This window comes from Ambystoma mexicanum, chromosome 9 (assembly GCF_040938575.1).
Source record: "Ambystoma mexicanum isolate Mex_15411 chromosome 9, UKY_AmexF1_1, whole genome shotgun sequence".
NCBI classification, from domain to species: domain Eukaryota; kingdom Metazoa; phylum Chordata; class Amphibia; order Caudata; family Ambystomatidae; genus Ambystoma; species Ambystoma mexicanum.
Window position 1 is genome coordinate 532,675,166 of NC_090931.1, and position 18,208 is coordinate 532,693,373.

General features: G+C 47.6%; 1 protein-coding gene across 2 annotated transcripts in view; it reads left to right on the forward strand.

The window, feature by feature from the left end:
• TBX4 (T-box transcription factor 4) overlaps positions 1-18,208 on the forward strand; it is a 613,533-nt gene that overhangs the window by 567,160 nt on the left and 28,165 nt on the right. For both annotated transcript variants that reach the window (XM_069615083.1, XM_069615082.1), the window contains exons 7-8: positions 9,074-9,162; positions 16,924-17,168. In XM_069615083.1, the coding sequence (XP_069471184.1) occupies positions 9,074-9,162; positions 16,924-17,168 (334 nt within the window). The remainder of the gene's footprint in view (positions 1-9,073; positions 9,163-16,923; positions 17,169-18,208) is intronic.

The following is an 18,208-nucleotide window of genomic DNA, read 5'->3' on the forward strand; positions in this document are numbered from 1 at the left end:
ATGCGGGAAGTCATCAGATTTGGGGTAGCCTCCGGACTGAAAACCAATCACTCAAAATCAGTCGTCTTCCCATTGACCCGGGACACGAAACAATTCGCCGATGACTTCGGACTCGAGTGGAGAACCTCGAGGGTCCGTTATCTTGGAATCCAAATGTCACTGGACCCACGAGAGGTATTCCGGGACAACTATGAGGAGGTGTTTAAGTCTCTACAGAACAAGGTCACGCGCTGGAAGACGCTCCCACTGACACTCTGGGGCAGAACCTCCTTAGTCAAAATGGTAATGCTGCCAAAATTACTTTATCTCTTCAACAATATCCCGCTGCTACTACCACAATCCTTCTTGAGAAGGCTGAAAAGCTTGGTTCTGGATCTACTGTGGGCTGGCAGACCAGCCAGAGTGGCGTACGCAATACTGACGCTTCCCGTGTCCAGCGGTGGTCTAGCCCTCCCAGACATGGAAAAATACTTCTGGTCAGCCCAAGCACAGTACCTCAGCCATTGGTACGCAACGCAAACAATTCGCCCCCATGTACAGGTCGAGAGGGCCTTGGCAACACCCAACTTCCTAACTGCCGTGGTTTTCAGTCAGCTTCCCTTTCCCAACCGCACAATGAACGTGATGCTTACAACATACAGGGTCTGGAAGTCGCTAGCAAACAAACTGGGGGTGCAGATAAGGTACTCTCCCCTCTTACCAGTTAAGTTTATTCCTGGAATCCCCCTAACATCAGAGAAAGTGTTTCACCAGTGGGTCGACAAACTACACATACAATCCCTTGGAGACCTATTCACAGAGGAGGGCTTCCTGACCCCTGGCCAAGCCAAACAGAAACGGGGCGACTCAGCACTGGACGTGTTCCTCTACTTCCGAACTCGATACACTATGCAGACCCACCTGCCTGGTTTCCCGAGACAGCCACCGACCTGGCAGCTACTGCATAATGTCATTCAAGCACAGGGGGAAGGCAGGCTGGTGTCGCAAATCTACAAAGCACTGTCCACCGGAACGCCCCCCGTCAACACAAGAGCGAAAACGAGATGGGAACGAGCACTAAACACAAGTATATCGGAGGTTGATTGGGACTACATTCTGAAGCAGACCCAGAAAATTTCACTTAACTCCCGGCTCAAACTTATCCATTTTAATTTCCTCCACCAAACCTATTATGCACCGGAAAAAGCTAATAAACACCATCCCGACACCCAGGCAGAATGCAGGAGATGCGGTATTCTATCAGCGAGCTTCGTGCATCTGGCATGGGAATGCCCTGAAGTAGCCCCATTCTGGAACCGAGTGTTAGACACGACATCCGCAATCGTGGGTGAAGTAGTGCAACAGCGATGCACGGCAGCTTTGTTGGGAATGACGAGGTTGCTATCCGCACCGTCGAGGAAACTGACCGGAGTCCTACTGACACTAGCCCGCAGGAGAGTCGCCATGGCATGGGGCCGCGGCCCCCCGCCTTCCTACACCGCTTGGCGGAAAGACTTACTCTATTACCAGGACACAGAAGCAGATTTCATAAAACTCCTCCCGCTTCACGCGCGCCCGCCCGACATATGGGGCCGCTGATATCCTTCCTGATAAGGGAGGCCGACACCTCCTCAGAGGGACCACTAGACACTGGGAACACACCCTGATGCAGTCTTAACTCGGACTGACAAGAATTACCAGCTGGGAGGCTGAAACGATGCACAATGTGGACGATGCGGAGATGAGGCAGGGGCAGGGGGAGGGGCTCGGAGGGAGGTGGGGGGGTTGGGGCACTGGTTGACGGCGTAAAGTTAAATCCACCCTAATGTGGGTGCGTATTTGTATGGTGTGTTGAAAGACCAAAAATAAAGGTTTTAAAAAAAAAGGTATGATTGGTTATTTAAAACACACTTAATAGCCAGAGGTGCGGACCGGGGATCGAACCTGTCTTCTTGCTTCCAAGGCGGGCACGTTGCCCTGTGTCTTCTTGCTTCCAAGGCGGGCACGTTGCCCTGTGTCTTCTTGCTTCCAAGGCGGGCACGTTGCCCTGTGTCTTCTTGCTTGCAAGGCAGGCACGTTGCCAATGAGCTATCTTCCTGAGACTGGAGCCTATTCGTCCACGGAATTCGTGTTATGTATGTTCAATGGAAGCATCTTTTTTCAATGCGAAAATGAATCGGAGTATGCCGAAAACAGCTTTTTATTGTTCCCTAAATGACTATGGAACCATTTAATGAACGCTCTGCACTCGTCCCAGATTGGAGAGCCCTGTGGTAAGCATTTATTCTGGAAAGTTTCATGCAAATATGTCCAGCCAATGAAAAGGCATCAGTGATAGAACAGTGGGAAAAGTCTATGCAAGGAGGTTTTATCTTAACTATAGGATTGTGCTTAGCAGAAGCAGAACCACCTTACAGCACAAGGCATTCCTCTAGTACAGTAGTGCTTAAACTCTATTAGGACGAGCCCAGCTGCGCAATTATTTGGGTGCCGGGAGGATAGCTCAGGGGCAACGTGCTCCTCTTGGAAACAAGACTATGCAAGCCGTATGGGCTTGATTCCTGTCCACGTGCTTAGAGGCCGTAATCCGGCATTAGGCGCAATCTAAGAATCCACATTTTTGTTTTCCAAGCACGCTTATCCCTAAAGAAAATAATGACATTTGCTTTTAGATCACAGTTCATGTCAGCGTCTAGCCTCTAAGCGTGGGACTAGGTAGCAAACCCGAGCTGGCCAGTAATGTCTTGCTTCCAAGGAATGCGCGTTGCCCCTGAGTTATCCTCCCAGCCCCTCCCTAGTCATGATGGTGGTGCGGGAGGGAAAGTGGTGGCCCGCAGCATGCCAGCTGGCACTTTTCCCTCACTTTCATACATACTAAGTCCACTATCTTATCCCATTGGTGCCAGTGGAGATTAGCGATTCCCCAGTGTGACTGATCAGTTCATGTTATCCCAAAATCAGTTCTTAAAGCATGCCCTAGTGGCCAGCCAGAGGCCTCAGTCATTAGTTCAGAGGAGTCAAAGTCACCCAATGAAGATAGTTAATGTAATTAAATATCGCCCCAATGGTGATGCTGCAGCGTAACATGAGGCCCCTTGATTGCTCTTCGCAGCTATTCAAGCTCCCATAGTCTCCCATCTTGCCCTGACCGGGAGCCTCCATGGATGGCTTGACAGCATGGCAGCAACCATCTTCCCCGCCCCAGCCAGTGCATGATGATGGAACGAATACTTCATTTGGAAGGGGACAAATTATAAATTAGCCGCCACAAAGCAGAGCAAGCAAAGGTCCCTGAAGTGAGTCTCCTGCTTCATTGAAACCAGTAAATATTAAAGTAGATGAAAAGTGCCCATCTTCTGATGTGTAATGCGTGATCTTCATCTTTCAAGACTTTTCACTGATGCCCAGGTGTGATCATTGTGTGCGTCAGTGAACAGTTCTTTTTGAATGGTTGGATGCTGGTTTGATCAAATGTCAGTGTGGGAAGACAGAAGGAAGTCAGATCTTGCTCCAGAGTAAAGGTCTTGCGTCTCAGAATGACACTGGCTAACAGTTTTATGTGTAACTGTTACGCATCATTAACTTCTGGTCTGACCCTGGCTAAAGCCATCATATGATACGATTGGTTATTTAGAATGCGCTAAACAGCCGGAGGTTTCTAAGCGCGGACCGGTGATCAAACCTGTGTTACTGCATGTCGTCTTGCTTCCAAGGCGAGCACGTTGCCACTGAGCTATCCTCCCATTCTTAAGAGCTGAGTAGAGCTGTGAGTATTTCTTGAAAGGACAGGAATGCTGTAAAGGGAAGGAGGAGAGGCATAATAATGAACACCTCTGAGAGGAGAGAAGAAGCACTTTTTGTGGAAACACTCAGCCGGAGTTGCCGGATCCTCGTCTTGAATGCCTTGGAAAACTGAGGAAAAACCTTTGTTTGGCTAAGTTACGACCTAGGGCGATGAGTGACTCCCCCAGTCAGCACCCTCCCCTCATCTACCAACTTCGTATTTTCCACCAATCTGCCCTTCGCCATAACCCTAAAACGTAGATGATCGCTCAGGGTGTGGGATTTGAGTACCCCGGATATGGCGCCAGCCCCACCAGCAGGGCGCATCTGACAGTTCGACGAACAATGGTGTCATATATTGCTTGATCTAAAAGTGCTTCTGAAGCATCGTTACCCGATTCCCGAGGTTGGCATCACCTCATCCTTGCACCGACCCCCCTCGCCCAGTAATGCTATCCGGGCTCCCAGGCTCAGACTGTTGTAAAAATCAATCTTCACTTTAGAGATTCACAACACTTGTGATACCTTGGATGCACACTCTTTAGAAACCCTTCTGTTATCATTGTATAGTGCTGCACTGCTCGTGCTGTATAAAACCACAAAGGCGGCGGCAGCAGCACACTACTGCGCAGACGAACATAGCAAAGGCCAAAACGCTGCTGTTTCCTTTTGGCATTTAGCCGCAATTATATGCGGGGGGATGGGGGGGGTTAGGGTAGTTAATTATGTAACGGGAGCATGAGAGGGGCTGCAGAGGGTCTCCCCCCGGTTATAATTGCACGAGGAGAAAATAACGAATTCGACATTTTGGCGTTGTTTTTTTATTTTCTCAGTGATCACATAGATTCACGGCAAACATACAGACTCTGGTAGCATGTCCTCCTTCCTCCAATCCCCTTTATTTGTATTTAGGTTTTTATGTAGCTAGGTAAGAAGGAATGAAAAGTTCCTGTTGATGAGGGTAACATGTTAGGGGAGGAAGTGGGGTTTCAATGTATGAAGTTGGATCTTCCAGCCATGGGGATGGGATGCGGGAATGCAAGGAGGCTAGGTGTCACCTGGGTATTGGCTGAAGATGAAGGTCTTCAGTTCCATCCTGGACTGCAGGAACCTTGGCGTGCTCCAGATGCCACAGGTAGGGCGCTGCAGGCGGAATGGAGTAGCACGGGAAGGCCTCTTCCCTGTTATTCACCTCTCATGCCAGCATCGTCTCGAACCTCACCAGGGCCTGGCTCCTGGAGGAGCACAAGCCACCTAGCTACAGAGCTTTCCAGGTAGGTAGGCAGGTGTGTGAGTAGTGGCTGCTTGATAGGTAACGCGGGCAGTCTTAAACAGTATTCTGGCTGAGATGCAAAGCCAGTGCAGCTTGCTTAGGATGGGAGAAATGTTGTTTCCCGGTATGAGTTGTGCCACGGCCTGCTCTGCGGCAGTCATGGGGCTAGCTGTGTCGCAAGAACACTTCTGAGGAGGTTATTACCCTCCTTAATGTAGGAGATTACCAGGGCCTGGAATGTAGTTCTGAACTCCTTGGTTAAGTGATTGATTAATTGCTAGATTCATTGATTGATTGTATTGATAACAACGCAAATCATGAAGCTCCTGGGTGCATCTGGGTGCATCGCATCAGTAGGTGAGAGCAGCAGAAGAGGAAAGTCGTCAATGCTTTGTGAAAAGTCAACAGGCTCGGTGAAGTTCAAATGTAAGAAGGGAGGGTGTTCCACAGGCGAGGACCATAACTGTAAAACGCCTCTCTACCCTTATGATAACCGTAGTTATTGGGATCATAAGCAAGAGAGAGTTGGTGGCTCGAATTGTGCATGTAGACGAACAGAGGAGGATCTTGTTTGCCAAGTAAGATGGGTTCCATGTATCAAAATTGCTGCGAAAATTGCTGTTTTAAAGCAAATCGAGGCAAAAAGGCTATATTGTGGCCCCCGCAATCCATGTAATGGATGCGGGGGACACCCCCAGACCCCCAGACCCATTATACTGCATAAGGGGAGCAGGGGACACCCCCACAACCCCACTCCATTGTGTGGTATAATGGAAAAACCTTTACTGGGTCACACCACAGCCTTTTTGCTGCGATTGTTGGTAAAAACTGCCATTTTACGGGGTCCATATTACTGGATACCATAAGAGGTGGCTAATCCATGCAGTTGTAACCCGACCGGCTGGGTCGTAATGACCCCCACTGTGTTGGCAAGTTGGCCGAGGGCCCGCCCCCTCCTTCCCAAATCCCTGCCCCTGCTAAAAAGTGACGGTTCCCCCAATAAATGTTTTCCATGTCCAGCACTGAGCGCAGCCAGTGAGAAAAGTCCACAATATGTACTAGTATGTGTTGATGAAAAAGCTGTCTCAAATGAGGAAAAAAGAGTGACATGTCCAAATGTCACTCTCAAGTACAGTAGCATCAAGAAGATGACAGTTAGGATTGGCAGTTACAAAACCTCTCCTATCCTTAACAATTCCAGCTACATTCTCTTTACTAGCTTAAAAGAGTGGAAGGGGGCATAGCACAATATTCAGGAGACAAGTCCATAAAAAGCATAAAGATCAGTAGGAGATAGAAAAAAACTGCAGCAGTCAAGCGATCTTTCCACTCAGAATGACTTGCATGAGCATAAACAGATATATATGTCTGCCTTCCATCGATGAAGATGCATTACTGCACCCCTTGGTGGCTGAAAACCCAGACAAAAACAGGCAGAGCAACGAACATCGTATTGTAGTCCAGGTTTGAAATCCTGCACCCCTGTCAGGGTGCCCGTCGTGCTCATCTCTATGCAGCTGGTTTCAGGATTACATCCGAGAGCACTCACTCACAAAGCAACCCTCCTGGGGAGACTCTTGTGGCCCCATAGGAAGGAGCTGCGCGATTATCCAGGAGTAGGGGTCCCTTCTGGACACAATGAATATACGCAATTACCTGAGAGAGACAGGGAGGGGCCAAGAGATCCAGCTGAGCGGTTCACTTAACCAAGATATGACAGTAATCTTTCATCGATATGATGCCATAAACATTTCACAGTTTCCCTTAAACCTCAGGTAGGACTGTGAATGTCAAGAGAGTGGAGGAGCTGGAGAGAAAAGATCCAGACAAGGGGAGGGGGGCACAAGGAGGGTGTCATGTTTCCACCCTCAGAGGAAGCATAATGTCCCCTGGGCCTCACAATGAAAAGCGGACATGTTATTGGGTCTTTGCTGAGCAGCCGTGTTTCGTTCAGGGCAAAACATTGTCTCGGATTAACCTGCCACAACTACTATAAACCTTTTTTGAACCAAAATGTTTTAGTTTGAAAGACTCTTGCCCAGAGTCCCAATGGTGGCATTCCTTGCCCAGACAGGAGCACGGACGTGGCAGGGCGTGGGCGACAGGGCACACCTTCTGCTTGGCTCTGAAAGCCAGACTGCCAGACAGGCTGTGAAGCCACCAACACAGGAAACATCTATCAGACAAACTATTTGATATCAAACATGAAAGAGGAGGGTGGGGGCACGGTTGGAAGCTTGAAAGCCCATTGGTTAAAAATGATCTTGGCAACTTTGACTGGTAGAGTAACTAATGAATCAGAGAACTCGTAAACTCTCAAATGACATTCAGAGCAGCAAGCAAATCTAGTAATGACGAGCAAAGCTCACTCGTAAATCTGAAGTGAAAAGTAATTACAGCATGTGTGTGCAGCTAGACATACAAGGAATGGGACTATAAACTTGCAGCTGAGAGCTAGCTTTGTGGTTGCAACTTGAAAGACAGGGGCATTTATTTCACTTGCGTGGTGTCCCCAGTATGAAATAAACAAGGATTCAAACTTGAAAGCTAAGTCATAAAGGCACCACAAGACATATGCCAGGTCCATATAATCCCATCAATGACTAATAGAATTTGGTGGACTAAAAAAGAAAGGCAAGGAAAGATTGCCTGAGGTGCTCCAGCCTTGCCGACGTCTGCAAGAGTTGTGGTTTCCTGCTCAACTGCGGCTAAGCTCAGGATCCTCGGAGCTTCCTGGGAAGGCAGCAGGCAAGTGAATTCCACATGATGTCATGCAAATGATGGCGGTGAGGAGCACTAAACGAATCAGGAAAGAAAACAGCATGGCCTCAATATCCAATGCGTTCACTGGCGGCGTGAACATCAAGGACAGGCAAAGCGTGCTAGAGTGGGCAGATATCCCATTCCAGGCTCTGGTGTCCTGGGCAAAAATGTTCTTTGTTGAATAAACAAAACAAAATGATTCATGTTAAAAACTGTAATCTGTAGACACATAGGTGAGGGACATGAGTTCTGCCACTGAAAAATTGATGGTGCTGTTGCTCATTTGGCAAGGTTTTTTGTTCCTTATTCCGGACGCTGTCCTTAAGGTTGGGTGGCCATTAAAATATGTATCAACCTTTACTAATCGTAAAGTTACTGACACAAATTCCTTGAGGAAGGGCCATTACTCTATGGCACCATCTTGGTTTATTCAATTGTGGAATACGATGCCTGCGAACAAAGACGGGATTTTGTTCAATCTAATTTGGGCAAAATTCAGTAGTCCAGTATTGTCTGAAAAATGCCCAGCCTTTATGAAAATACAGTGTTGGGGATATTTCTGACCCTTTCCAAAGATGGAAGTCATTCAACATAAATGAGGAATTCCTTATCATTTCTAAAAGCAGCTTCTTACTTTAGTTCTTACCAATAAGGATATAATTCCTTAACAAACCACAAAATAAAATCACTATGGGAGAGCCAGAAACATTACACTTGCCTTGTTAAAATTAGACCCATTCAGAGGCTTTTCATCTTAAAAGTCTTCAAAATTCGACCGCAACTCTTGCCAGTTTCATGAAATTGATTAAATACTGACAGATTAAACATATTTTAAAAACTGAAACATTTCATTGAAATAAAAAATCTAAAAAATGACAATAGTACAACCTTTTTATAACTGTCATTCACAGTGAAAATAAGTGAAAAACGTTTTTTTTAAAATGTTGTAAAAAATGTTGCTGGAAAAAAATGTAATAGGTATTTTTTGTGCAAGTTCTCAAATCGAATATTTTTCTCCATTTCGCCTACATCCAGTGTTTGAATTTAAATTCTGCATCCCCTTAATCAGAAGGCAAGTCATTCTAGATTCTAGGAGGTGAAGAGCTCGCATTTGGTACCATATAGAACACTAAGAAATACATTTTAAAAAGACAATTCTACACAATCATCAGCGAATCAAGGATTTCTACACCTCCCATAAGGGAGAACTTAATCCTACCAAGTGAACTTTATTCTAATCGTGACATTCTTACATGGCTTTGTTTTCTTTTGTAGATAACTCAGCTGAAAATTGAAAACAACCCATTTGCTAAAGGGTTCCGAGGGAGCGATGACAGCGACCTGCGTGTGGCACGTCTACAAAGGTGGGTGCGATGCTGAAATGACATGTACCGCAAGCTTTCATGTGCACACACATGTCTGAGTTATTGACATAAAGAACATTGATTAGTTGGAACTTGATTGGCAATGTGTAACGATTTCAATTTCGGCAATAATCTCACCTCTCGATGTTTTGGAAAGTGGAACCCAACCCTGTGCTTTGTCATTTTACCTGAAAGGTCAAGTATTGTGGACTAATGTCAAACCTGGTCAAGCTCTAAGCACTGAAGATGTGCACATATTGCGTCTCTACAATTAACATTGTTCACAATTGACAACTCAGTATATTAATGAAATTGAGATCTTTGGTACATTTTGATTACATTCATTGATCGAGCAATATTAATATTGATCACACATGATATATCGTTTTAAAAATGAATAATAATAGTGATAACTGAGCTAATGATAATACATAATAGCAGTCAGTAAACATTTGGTATCACTTTCCTGGAAGCAAACATGTTCCACCTCTCCACCCGCATTAAGTATGGTAAGATTCTCTGCCAGTTTGGGAAGATGGGGCAGGGAACGAGTCATCATTTTGCGCACCTCTGCTCTGCATTTCTATGAAGTGAAGCATAGATTAGAAAATACTGTTGCAAGAGACCTTTATCTTGCCACGTAGTGTTTTGATTGTCAGTAGCCCATAGTAGTGTACCGCCCGCAATGCTGCAAGTGTTTAATCTGGCACAATGAACTGGATTGAATTTCCAGAACCAAAGGCGCTGTGCCATTTAATAGCTAGTACATTTAGAGCAAAGCTATAAAGGGTTTGCTCCACTAAACACTCGATAACTAGCAGGGAGCCCTGGAGCGTAAGCATCGGTTAGAAGCGCTGCAGTTTTCACTTGATGGCAAGACTGGCGCAGTGATGAGTAACCACACGGCGTTCTGTGTGACCTTCAGGTTTGCCTGATCTTGTAGGGATCTAAGCTTTGAGGGCCTGATAAGATCCACATGGGGCCTGATAAGATCCACATCGCCCTGTCCATTGTACTGTTTTCTGAGCACAGCACAGACTACATCACCTGCTGCTGCCTGTGTCAGCAGTGTGCCTTGGCTGGTCCTGATGAATTAGATTCATTAAGGAGAGATGCTTCTCTAACACCAGCCCCAGGCTCTTTACTGGGTCATGGAATAGAACAAAAAAACACCAGGTGGTCATCAGATTTGCTGAGTCACCTGCTGCTGATAACTACTGGCAAACAGGTCTATAAACTGAGCACCATTTTGTGGGGTTCTAATCAAACTTCATAATGGAATCACCAAAATGAAGTTCCGTTTATGGTGTTTGATTTATCAGTTGTCAAAAAGATAGTGTATATGGTGTGAGATTTGATCACTAGGAACACTGGGGTGCTGGGCTGATCAACGTGTTCTTACAATACAAACCCTTTTCAAGCAAGATCGATCATTTCTCTATTTTAATATAAAAGAACCAACCAGGTTTAACTAGGAATCCTAGGTATTTGTGGTTCCCACAAAACCTTTCTCCTGCCAAAAAGATAGCTTTAATGTCGGCTGTGAGAGACTATACTGCCCCTTATGGAGAGGTCACCAATGCTTTTAATGAATGCCACATTCGCCTAAGGGGGGGCATTAAGGCCATTAGCACCCAGTTTCACGGTCAGGTGTTACATTTTCAGAAAGGAAATTGGGGGCTATACACAGAACGCAGCACTGTCAGGGAACACCACCGAGTTGTAATATCATTGCAGCTCGGTGGCGTACCCTCATCATCAAAGTTCTAATATTAGAGTACACCCTACCATTGCAGAAAAACCATATTGACAGGTCAGCATGGAAACAGAAAGGAGCCTCCTTCACCAGAGCACGAGGCCCCTTTCCCTTTCCACTCTGACGCCAGGGCAGGCAGAGGAGAAAGTTACATGGATTATAGGGACCTCAGATGGTGAAGAGCAGGGAAGATGGCAAATAAGGAATTAGAAGGTGAGAGCAGCCTAGAACATTGATGGGAATGTCAGGCAATATCAGTGTTATTTTCCGCATTCTGAATAATCTGATTGCCTCGCACGCATTTCATGGGGTCTAATATTCTTAATATTATGTTAACTACCCCTCCTCTTCATCTGCATTACACTAGTCGCAGATAGAGCCCTGTAGTAGGTGATACATTGCAAACAATTCTCTGTTTTCTATGTACTAATCTGCTATGTCTACTGTCTTTGTAACAATGCCCATCAGATGCACGTGCCAATATTTGCAACCGTATTCAAATCACATACGGGTCATTAATGATAATTGTTTACTCTTCTTTTCGAATAAAATTGGTAAACAATATAACACCACACAAATCTAGGTCAACATTGTGGAATGGGACAAATGCATGAACTTGGGCCTCAGTTATGAAATCTGTACACACCGGTGCGTTCCTGTCCTCTCCTGTTTGTTGATATCCAAACGGTGGCTGCCAGCACATATGGTATTACATAACATAGACTGACAACTACCCTCTTCCCATAGGAGCACTGTAGGTGGATATGGGTTTGGGTTCTGTTAAAAGTCAGAATAATCTAGGATGTGATTTATCACCCACAGAAGGATGTTTCTGCCACACATGGTACCTAAAAAAGATCCTATCCTGAAAAGCCACCACTGTCTCCTTGCCTGGGCAAGAAGAAAATACAAACTGCCCTCCGTGGCCTGTGCTTTTCCTTTACCACTTCCCTGTCAGTTTCTGCTCTCCATGATCTGTCCTTTGCCTTACCACTTCCCTGTCAGTTTCTGCTCTCCCTGGCATGTCCTTTGACTTACCATTTCTCTGTCAGTTTCTGCTCTCCCTGACCTGTTCTTTGCTATACCATCTCTCTGTCAGTGTCTGCTCCCCATGACCTGTCCTTTGCTTGTCACGGGTAGTATAGCTTAGTGGCAATGCCCTCGTCTTGGAAGCAAGACGACGCAGAGCAATATGAGTTTGAATCCTAGGTCAGCGCTTAGAAACCTCTTCTGTATTAAGCGTGTTAGAAAAATAATAATAATAATAATAAAATAATACTCCTCTGTCAGTTTCTAGCATTCTCTTTTTTACACTCCAGCAGGATTCTCTAACTTAGGTGGCCTCTGTACCTAATACTCATTTACTGTTCTGAAATGTGGTAAACTTGGGTTTTTTCTCCCCTCGCAGGATTCTCTAACTTAGGTGGCCTCTGTACCTAATACTCATTTACTGTTCTGAAATGTGGTAAACTTGGGTTTTTTCTCCCCTCGCAGGATTCTGTAACTTAGGTGGCCTCTGTACCTAATACTCATTCACTGTTCTAAAATGTGGTAAACTTGGGCTTGCCGCTGACGTCCTGCCTGCGTGCTTCTCGTATCGTCTGTCTTCCCGCCCCCACACTCCCTCCTACTCCATGGTGCTCTCTATCTCGCCTATCTTCTCTAACTGCTTCTCTATTGACTATCCTGCTCTCCTCACTAAATCTGGTAGGAAAAAGTTTAAAAAGGACATCCTGGTCTCCAACCCAGGCCTCCCTATCGCTGACACCTACACTAGTGCCTGCTCTAAGGAAACTCTCACTGACATCCTCTTTTTCGTGCCTTCACCTGACCTATGGACCCTTCATATGGTCTCTGTGCTCTCTCCTTTTTCCTCTTCTCCCATTAATGGTGGCACCCGTTGGGATGTCCTCTTGGCCCCCTTCCGCTCCTCTAAGGCCATCATTAATGTCTACGCTAATGGGACCGTCTTGGTCCAAGGCCCTCAGGCCAACCTTCACCTCTTTGATAGACGCTTCCCTCGCCTCATCAACTTCCTTTCCTCCCCTGCTGTCCCCCCCCTGTCTTCGGCTACCTTGCCTCTACCCTCCCTCCCTGCCCCCTCTCGCACTCCCTCTTCACCTCCTTCTTCTACACCTCCGCAGGGCGTACCTGTGATCTGTACCCCTCCCCGGAAGTCCTTCAAGGATGGCAACCTTATCCACTTTGCCACTCTTAACTCTCGCTCTGCCATCAAGCATTCCTCCGATATCTGTCGCCTTCTTGAGGAACTGGACCTTGACGTCCTCGGTCTCACTGAGACATGGTTCACAGCCAGCTCTGTCACGAGCTTTGACACACTCCTACCTGAAGGTTACAAGATCCTCTCTGTGCCCAGGCCCAACCGTGCAGGGGGGGTGTTGCCCTTATCTTCCCTGAGTAGATTCCTGCCACTGTCACTCCTATGCAGACCTACTCCTCTTTTGAATGTCTTGTCTGCCGACTCTCTCTCTCTCCTAGCCATTCCCTTACCGTGGCTACTATCTATCGGCCACCTGGTCAAATTTCCTCCTTCCTCTCTGAGTGGGCTGACCTCTCCTCCTCACTCCTGTCCTCTACCACTCAACTCCTCTTTCTTGGTGACTTCAACATCCACCTAGATGCCTCCTGTCCCCCCACTGGACTCTCTCGTGACCTCTGCGACTCTCTCTCACTCTCTATTCTCCCGTCTGGGCCTACTCATTCTGCAGGGCACACTCTTGATGCTCTGATCTCTTCTAACCTTCCCCTCTCTGTCCCTCTCTCCACTCCTCTCTCCTGGAGTGATCACTTTCTCCTATCCTCCCACCTCACCCTCCCTACTCCACAGGCAAAGCCACCCTCATCATTGCCACCCACCTTCTCGGTCATCCGACACATGAAGCGCGTGTCAGTTGCGGCTTTCGCTGCCACCTTCTCGCCCCCCCCTCCCCCTTCGGCTGACTCCCACCCTGACACAGCCCTCTCCTTGCTCCACTCTGCTATATCTGATACTCTTGATATCCTTGCCCCTGTCATGAAAATCCGCCTGAAGCCTAAAGCCAAATGTAACTCCTGGTATGATTTGGATCTCGTCACCCTAAAACGCAAGTGCAGGGTGGCAGAGAGGAAATGGCGTGCTTCATGTTCATCCTCTGACAAACTGGCCTGCCGCCTGCTCCTAAGGCAATACCGTCTCTCTGTTCTCACCAAGAAGAGAGCCCTTATCCAAGCCCGCATCTCTGCGGCATCTAACAACTCGGCTGAACTCTTTAAAATCTGCAAGGAGCTTGCCAACCCTGCTGCAGTCTCTACCTCTCCTGTCCCCTCCCAGGCCCTCTGCACTGCACTGGCCTCCCACTTCATCTCTAAAACTCAGGACATCTTGTCCTCACTCTCCTCCTATCACCTCCCCCCTCTCTTCCCTGCTCTTCCTCTGGCCCTTCTGCAGCCACTCCTCCTCCCTCCTTCTCTGCCTTTCCCCTTTTTTCTGCTGACGAGGTTTCCAGACAAGTCCGATCTATGAAAGTCTCGTCTAAACAGATTCACCCCTGTTCCTCCAAAACTATCAAGGACCACATCGACTCCCTGGCTCCTGCCCTGGCTGACTTTTGCAACCACTCCTTCGCCTCTGGAGTCTTCCCATCCCCCCTCAAGCACTCCCTTGTGCACCCTCTCCTTAAGAAACCCTCTGCCGACCCCTCCTGTCCGGCTAACTATCGCCCAATCTCCATCACTCCCTTCCTGGGCAAGCTCCTGGAGAAACTGGCCATCTCCCAGCTTAACCTCCATGCTGAAGCTGTTGATAGTCTCCATGACCATCAATCTGGCTTCAGAGCGGCCAGAAGCACGGAAACTGCTCTCCTGAACATCCGTGAGGACCTGCTCTTGAACCTCGACTCCAACACTCTGTGTGTTCTCATTCTGCTCGATCTCTCTTCTGCCTTTGACACTGTCAACCATGCCATCCTGCTAAACCGTCTCCGTGATAACCTGGGTATCACTGGTCAGGCTCTGGCGTGGCTGACCTCTTTCCTTTCCAATCGACCCTCCCAGGTCCAACTTGGGTCCTTCCTCTCTGACATCTTTTTCTCCACCTGTGGCGTTCCCCAGGGATCTAATCTCTCTCCCTGGCTGTTCAACCAGTATCTGGCACTCCTTGCCCACCGCATCGCCGCCCTTTGCCCCAACTTTCAGTGCTATGCGGACGATACCCAGCTCATTTTCAGGCTACCCTCGGCCTCCTCCTCTCCCTCCCTCATCTCTGACTGTCTGTCTGCTATCCAGGAATGGTGTACTGCCAATGACCTCTGCCTTAATGCTAGTAAGACTGAGATCCTACTCATCAGCACGCCCACTCCCTCCTTCCCTGCAGCTCTCTGGCCGGCCTCTCTTGGCCCTCTTCCTGCTCCTACCTGCAAGGCAAAAAACCTCGGGGTCATCTTCGACTCCACACTCTCCTTCTCTCCTCATATATCTGACGTCTCTAAGAAGTCACATTACCAGCTGCACCTCCTCAGAGGTATTCTTCCCTTCCTCTCCTTCCCCCAGAAGCTCACTGTCTCCCGAGCCCTGGTTCTCTCGAAGCTGGACTACTGTAACAGCCTCTATCTTAATCTGCCTGCCTCCACTCTCCGCCCTCTGCAACTCATCCAGAACAGAACTGCGAGACTTGTCCTTGGCCTCAAGCCCAGGGACCGTATCTCTCCAGGACTGAAATCTCTACACTGGCTCCCAGTGGCTGCGAGGATTAAGTTCAAAACCCTCTGCATTGTCCACAAGGCCTTCTGGGGCCTGGGGCCTAAATACCTTCAATTCTCTCTTCCTAAATATCTTCCTTCCCGAGCCCTACGCTCATCCGTCTCCAACTCCCTCAGGGTCAGCCGCTTCTCGAAGCAACGAGCTGGGGGTAGATCTCTCTCCGCGGCAGGGGCCTCCCTCTGGAACAGCCTTCCTGCCTCTCTGAAACTTGAGGAGAACCATCTCCGGTTCCGGAAGCACCTCAAAACCTTCCTCTTCACTTCTGCTTTCTCTCTCCCCCTCCCCTGCTAAATTCTTCACCAAAACTGCACTGATTCTGCAACTGGGCCACTCTCACACACCTCGGTCCTGGGCCCAGTCACTCTTCACTTGCACTGCCTCCCTGGCAACCCCTGCACTGCGGGACTGTCTCTGTATCACTACAGCCCCCCCCAGCACTTGTCTGCACTTACCTTGCACTTGCCACCAGCTGGCCCTATTTATTTATTATTTTATTTCTATTCTACTTATTTGTACTGCACTCCCCCCTCCCCCTTCCCCTTGCACTTTTTCCCTTCCTCCTACCCCTGCACTTGCGCGGTCTGAATGACACCTGGCCTAGTAGGATCGTTGTCTGTCTTCCCCTTGTTCCCCCCTCCCTGCCTCGTCGCGCCTTGAAACACTTGTGTATAGGCGCGTTACAAATGCCATATCATATCATATCATATCATGTCAACCTCCCTGTTCTCCATCCTTAATTCAACATGGTTCTGCAGTTCATTGCCCTCTAGAGCCATGTCCCTTCAGACATCAGATCACGTCCTTCAAACCGCTCAGTCAGTATGGTGTTAAAGAAGCCCAATTTCCCCTAGGACTGAAGTCTGCAGCTACTATGGCTCTGGAACGTGACTAGTGCCTACATAAGATTCAGGTTGTGGTGAGCAAATTCTGAGAGAAGTAACATCACATCTGCTTCTCTCACACATTACCTTGCACATAATCCTAGACGTCACCTTACGTATCCCATTCACATCACCTATCACAACACCATGAACATGACCACACCCACCACTATACAGTTCCCCATATGCATTCAGCCAACACAGAAACCGGTAGGTGTGAGCAGAGCTGGGTGACTGTTTTGTTGAAATGGGGTTTCCAGATCTGCATCCATGTATTGATCATTTTGATGCAGTTACTCAGCAACGATAACATGGCGCATTCCTTGTCTCCTGATGCTGGTATTGACCATGTTTCCCATCCTGCAGCAAGGAGTACCCGGTGATTTCCAAAAGCATCATGAGGCAACGCCTGGTATCCAGCCATCATGGGCAGCTTTCCAGCAAAGGTGACTTGGCCTCGCTGCATGCCAACCACCAGGGTCTCCAGCATTATCAGTATGAGAACGGAGCACACATGCAGTTTCCAGCCTCAGATCCCCAGGACCTGCCACTAAACAGCTTTGCCGCCCAGCGAGACTCGGGCCTCTTTTATCATTGCCTGAAAAGGAGAGGTATGCAATCCTGAGTCTTAATGTAAAAGAAAATACATTTAGAGGATATTGTGAAATGTTTGTTATCCGTCCATTTACGGCTCCACCCTACAACTCCATTACTATAATTGTGTCACATATTTCCTTGACTGACCTTTACTCCTCCAGGTCTTTTCTTCAACACGGCTCTTCTCCCAATTTACTGAGTGAGAATTTAGAATAGTAAATCAGCTCTGTCATAGTAAAGGTCAGTAAAAGTAAAACCTGAGTCAAACGCCCTCATTATTTATTTATTTATATGTATATAGCGCGCAGACAGCCCAGGGGCATTGTGGTGCTGTTACTTGTGGGAACTTAGTTACAGGGGGTACATGATTGGTAGCAGTTGTTGGCACATTATGATTGCTCAAACAGATTAGTCATTACAGCTCATGCATCTTTGGTTATTACATTACAGACAGTTTATTGCAAACATGGTGCTGCGAGAGACCTTATTATGAGTTGGCCGGTGCGGAATTAACGTGACGGCATTACCGTATACCTGCATATTTCCAGCAAACTACAGTGCCAGTGAGGTAGAGGTAATTCAGGCAGCTCACCGGCAAAAAATAGCCGGTAGTACCGGTAAATCCCCCTCTGGAGTCCAACAGAACACCATGGAATGGGGATTTACCACTGTCACCAGCGGTAATACCGCTGGTCTGAGTGGCGGTAACAGTATTACCATTTGTCGGTATCCTGGTAGAATTACCGCCAGGATACCGGCAAAGTTGTAATGGGGCCAATGTAGAGAATGATAAAGTGACATAGCAACGCATCGGAACAGGGCATAAAGCCATCTGGGCCTTGCTCAGCTGCTCCATTAGATTTTCCAAAGGTTTTGCAGGCATAGTGGGAGACAGGAGGAGAAATATATTCCTGTCTCATACCTCCCACTTTCCCTGCCAAACTTCCCAGTTTTACACCAGCATGAGATTTTTTGCAGGCAGCATTTGTATAAGACAGAGAGTAAAAATGAAGAGTAAAGGTGATTTCACCTGGTAATTACTCTTTACTTTTTC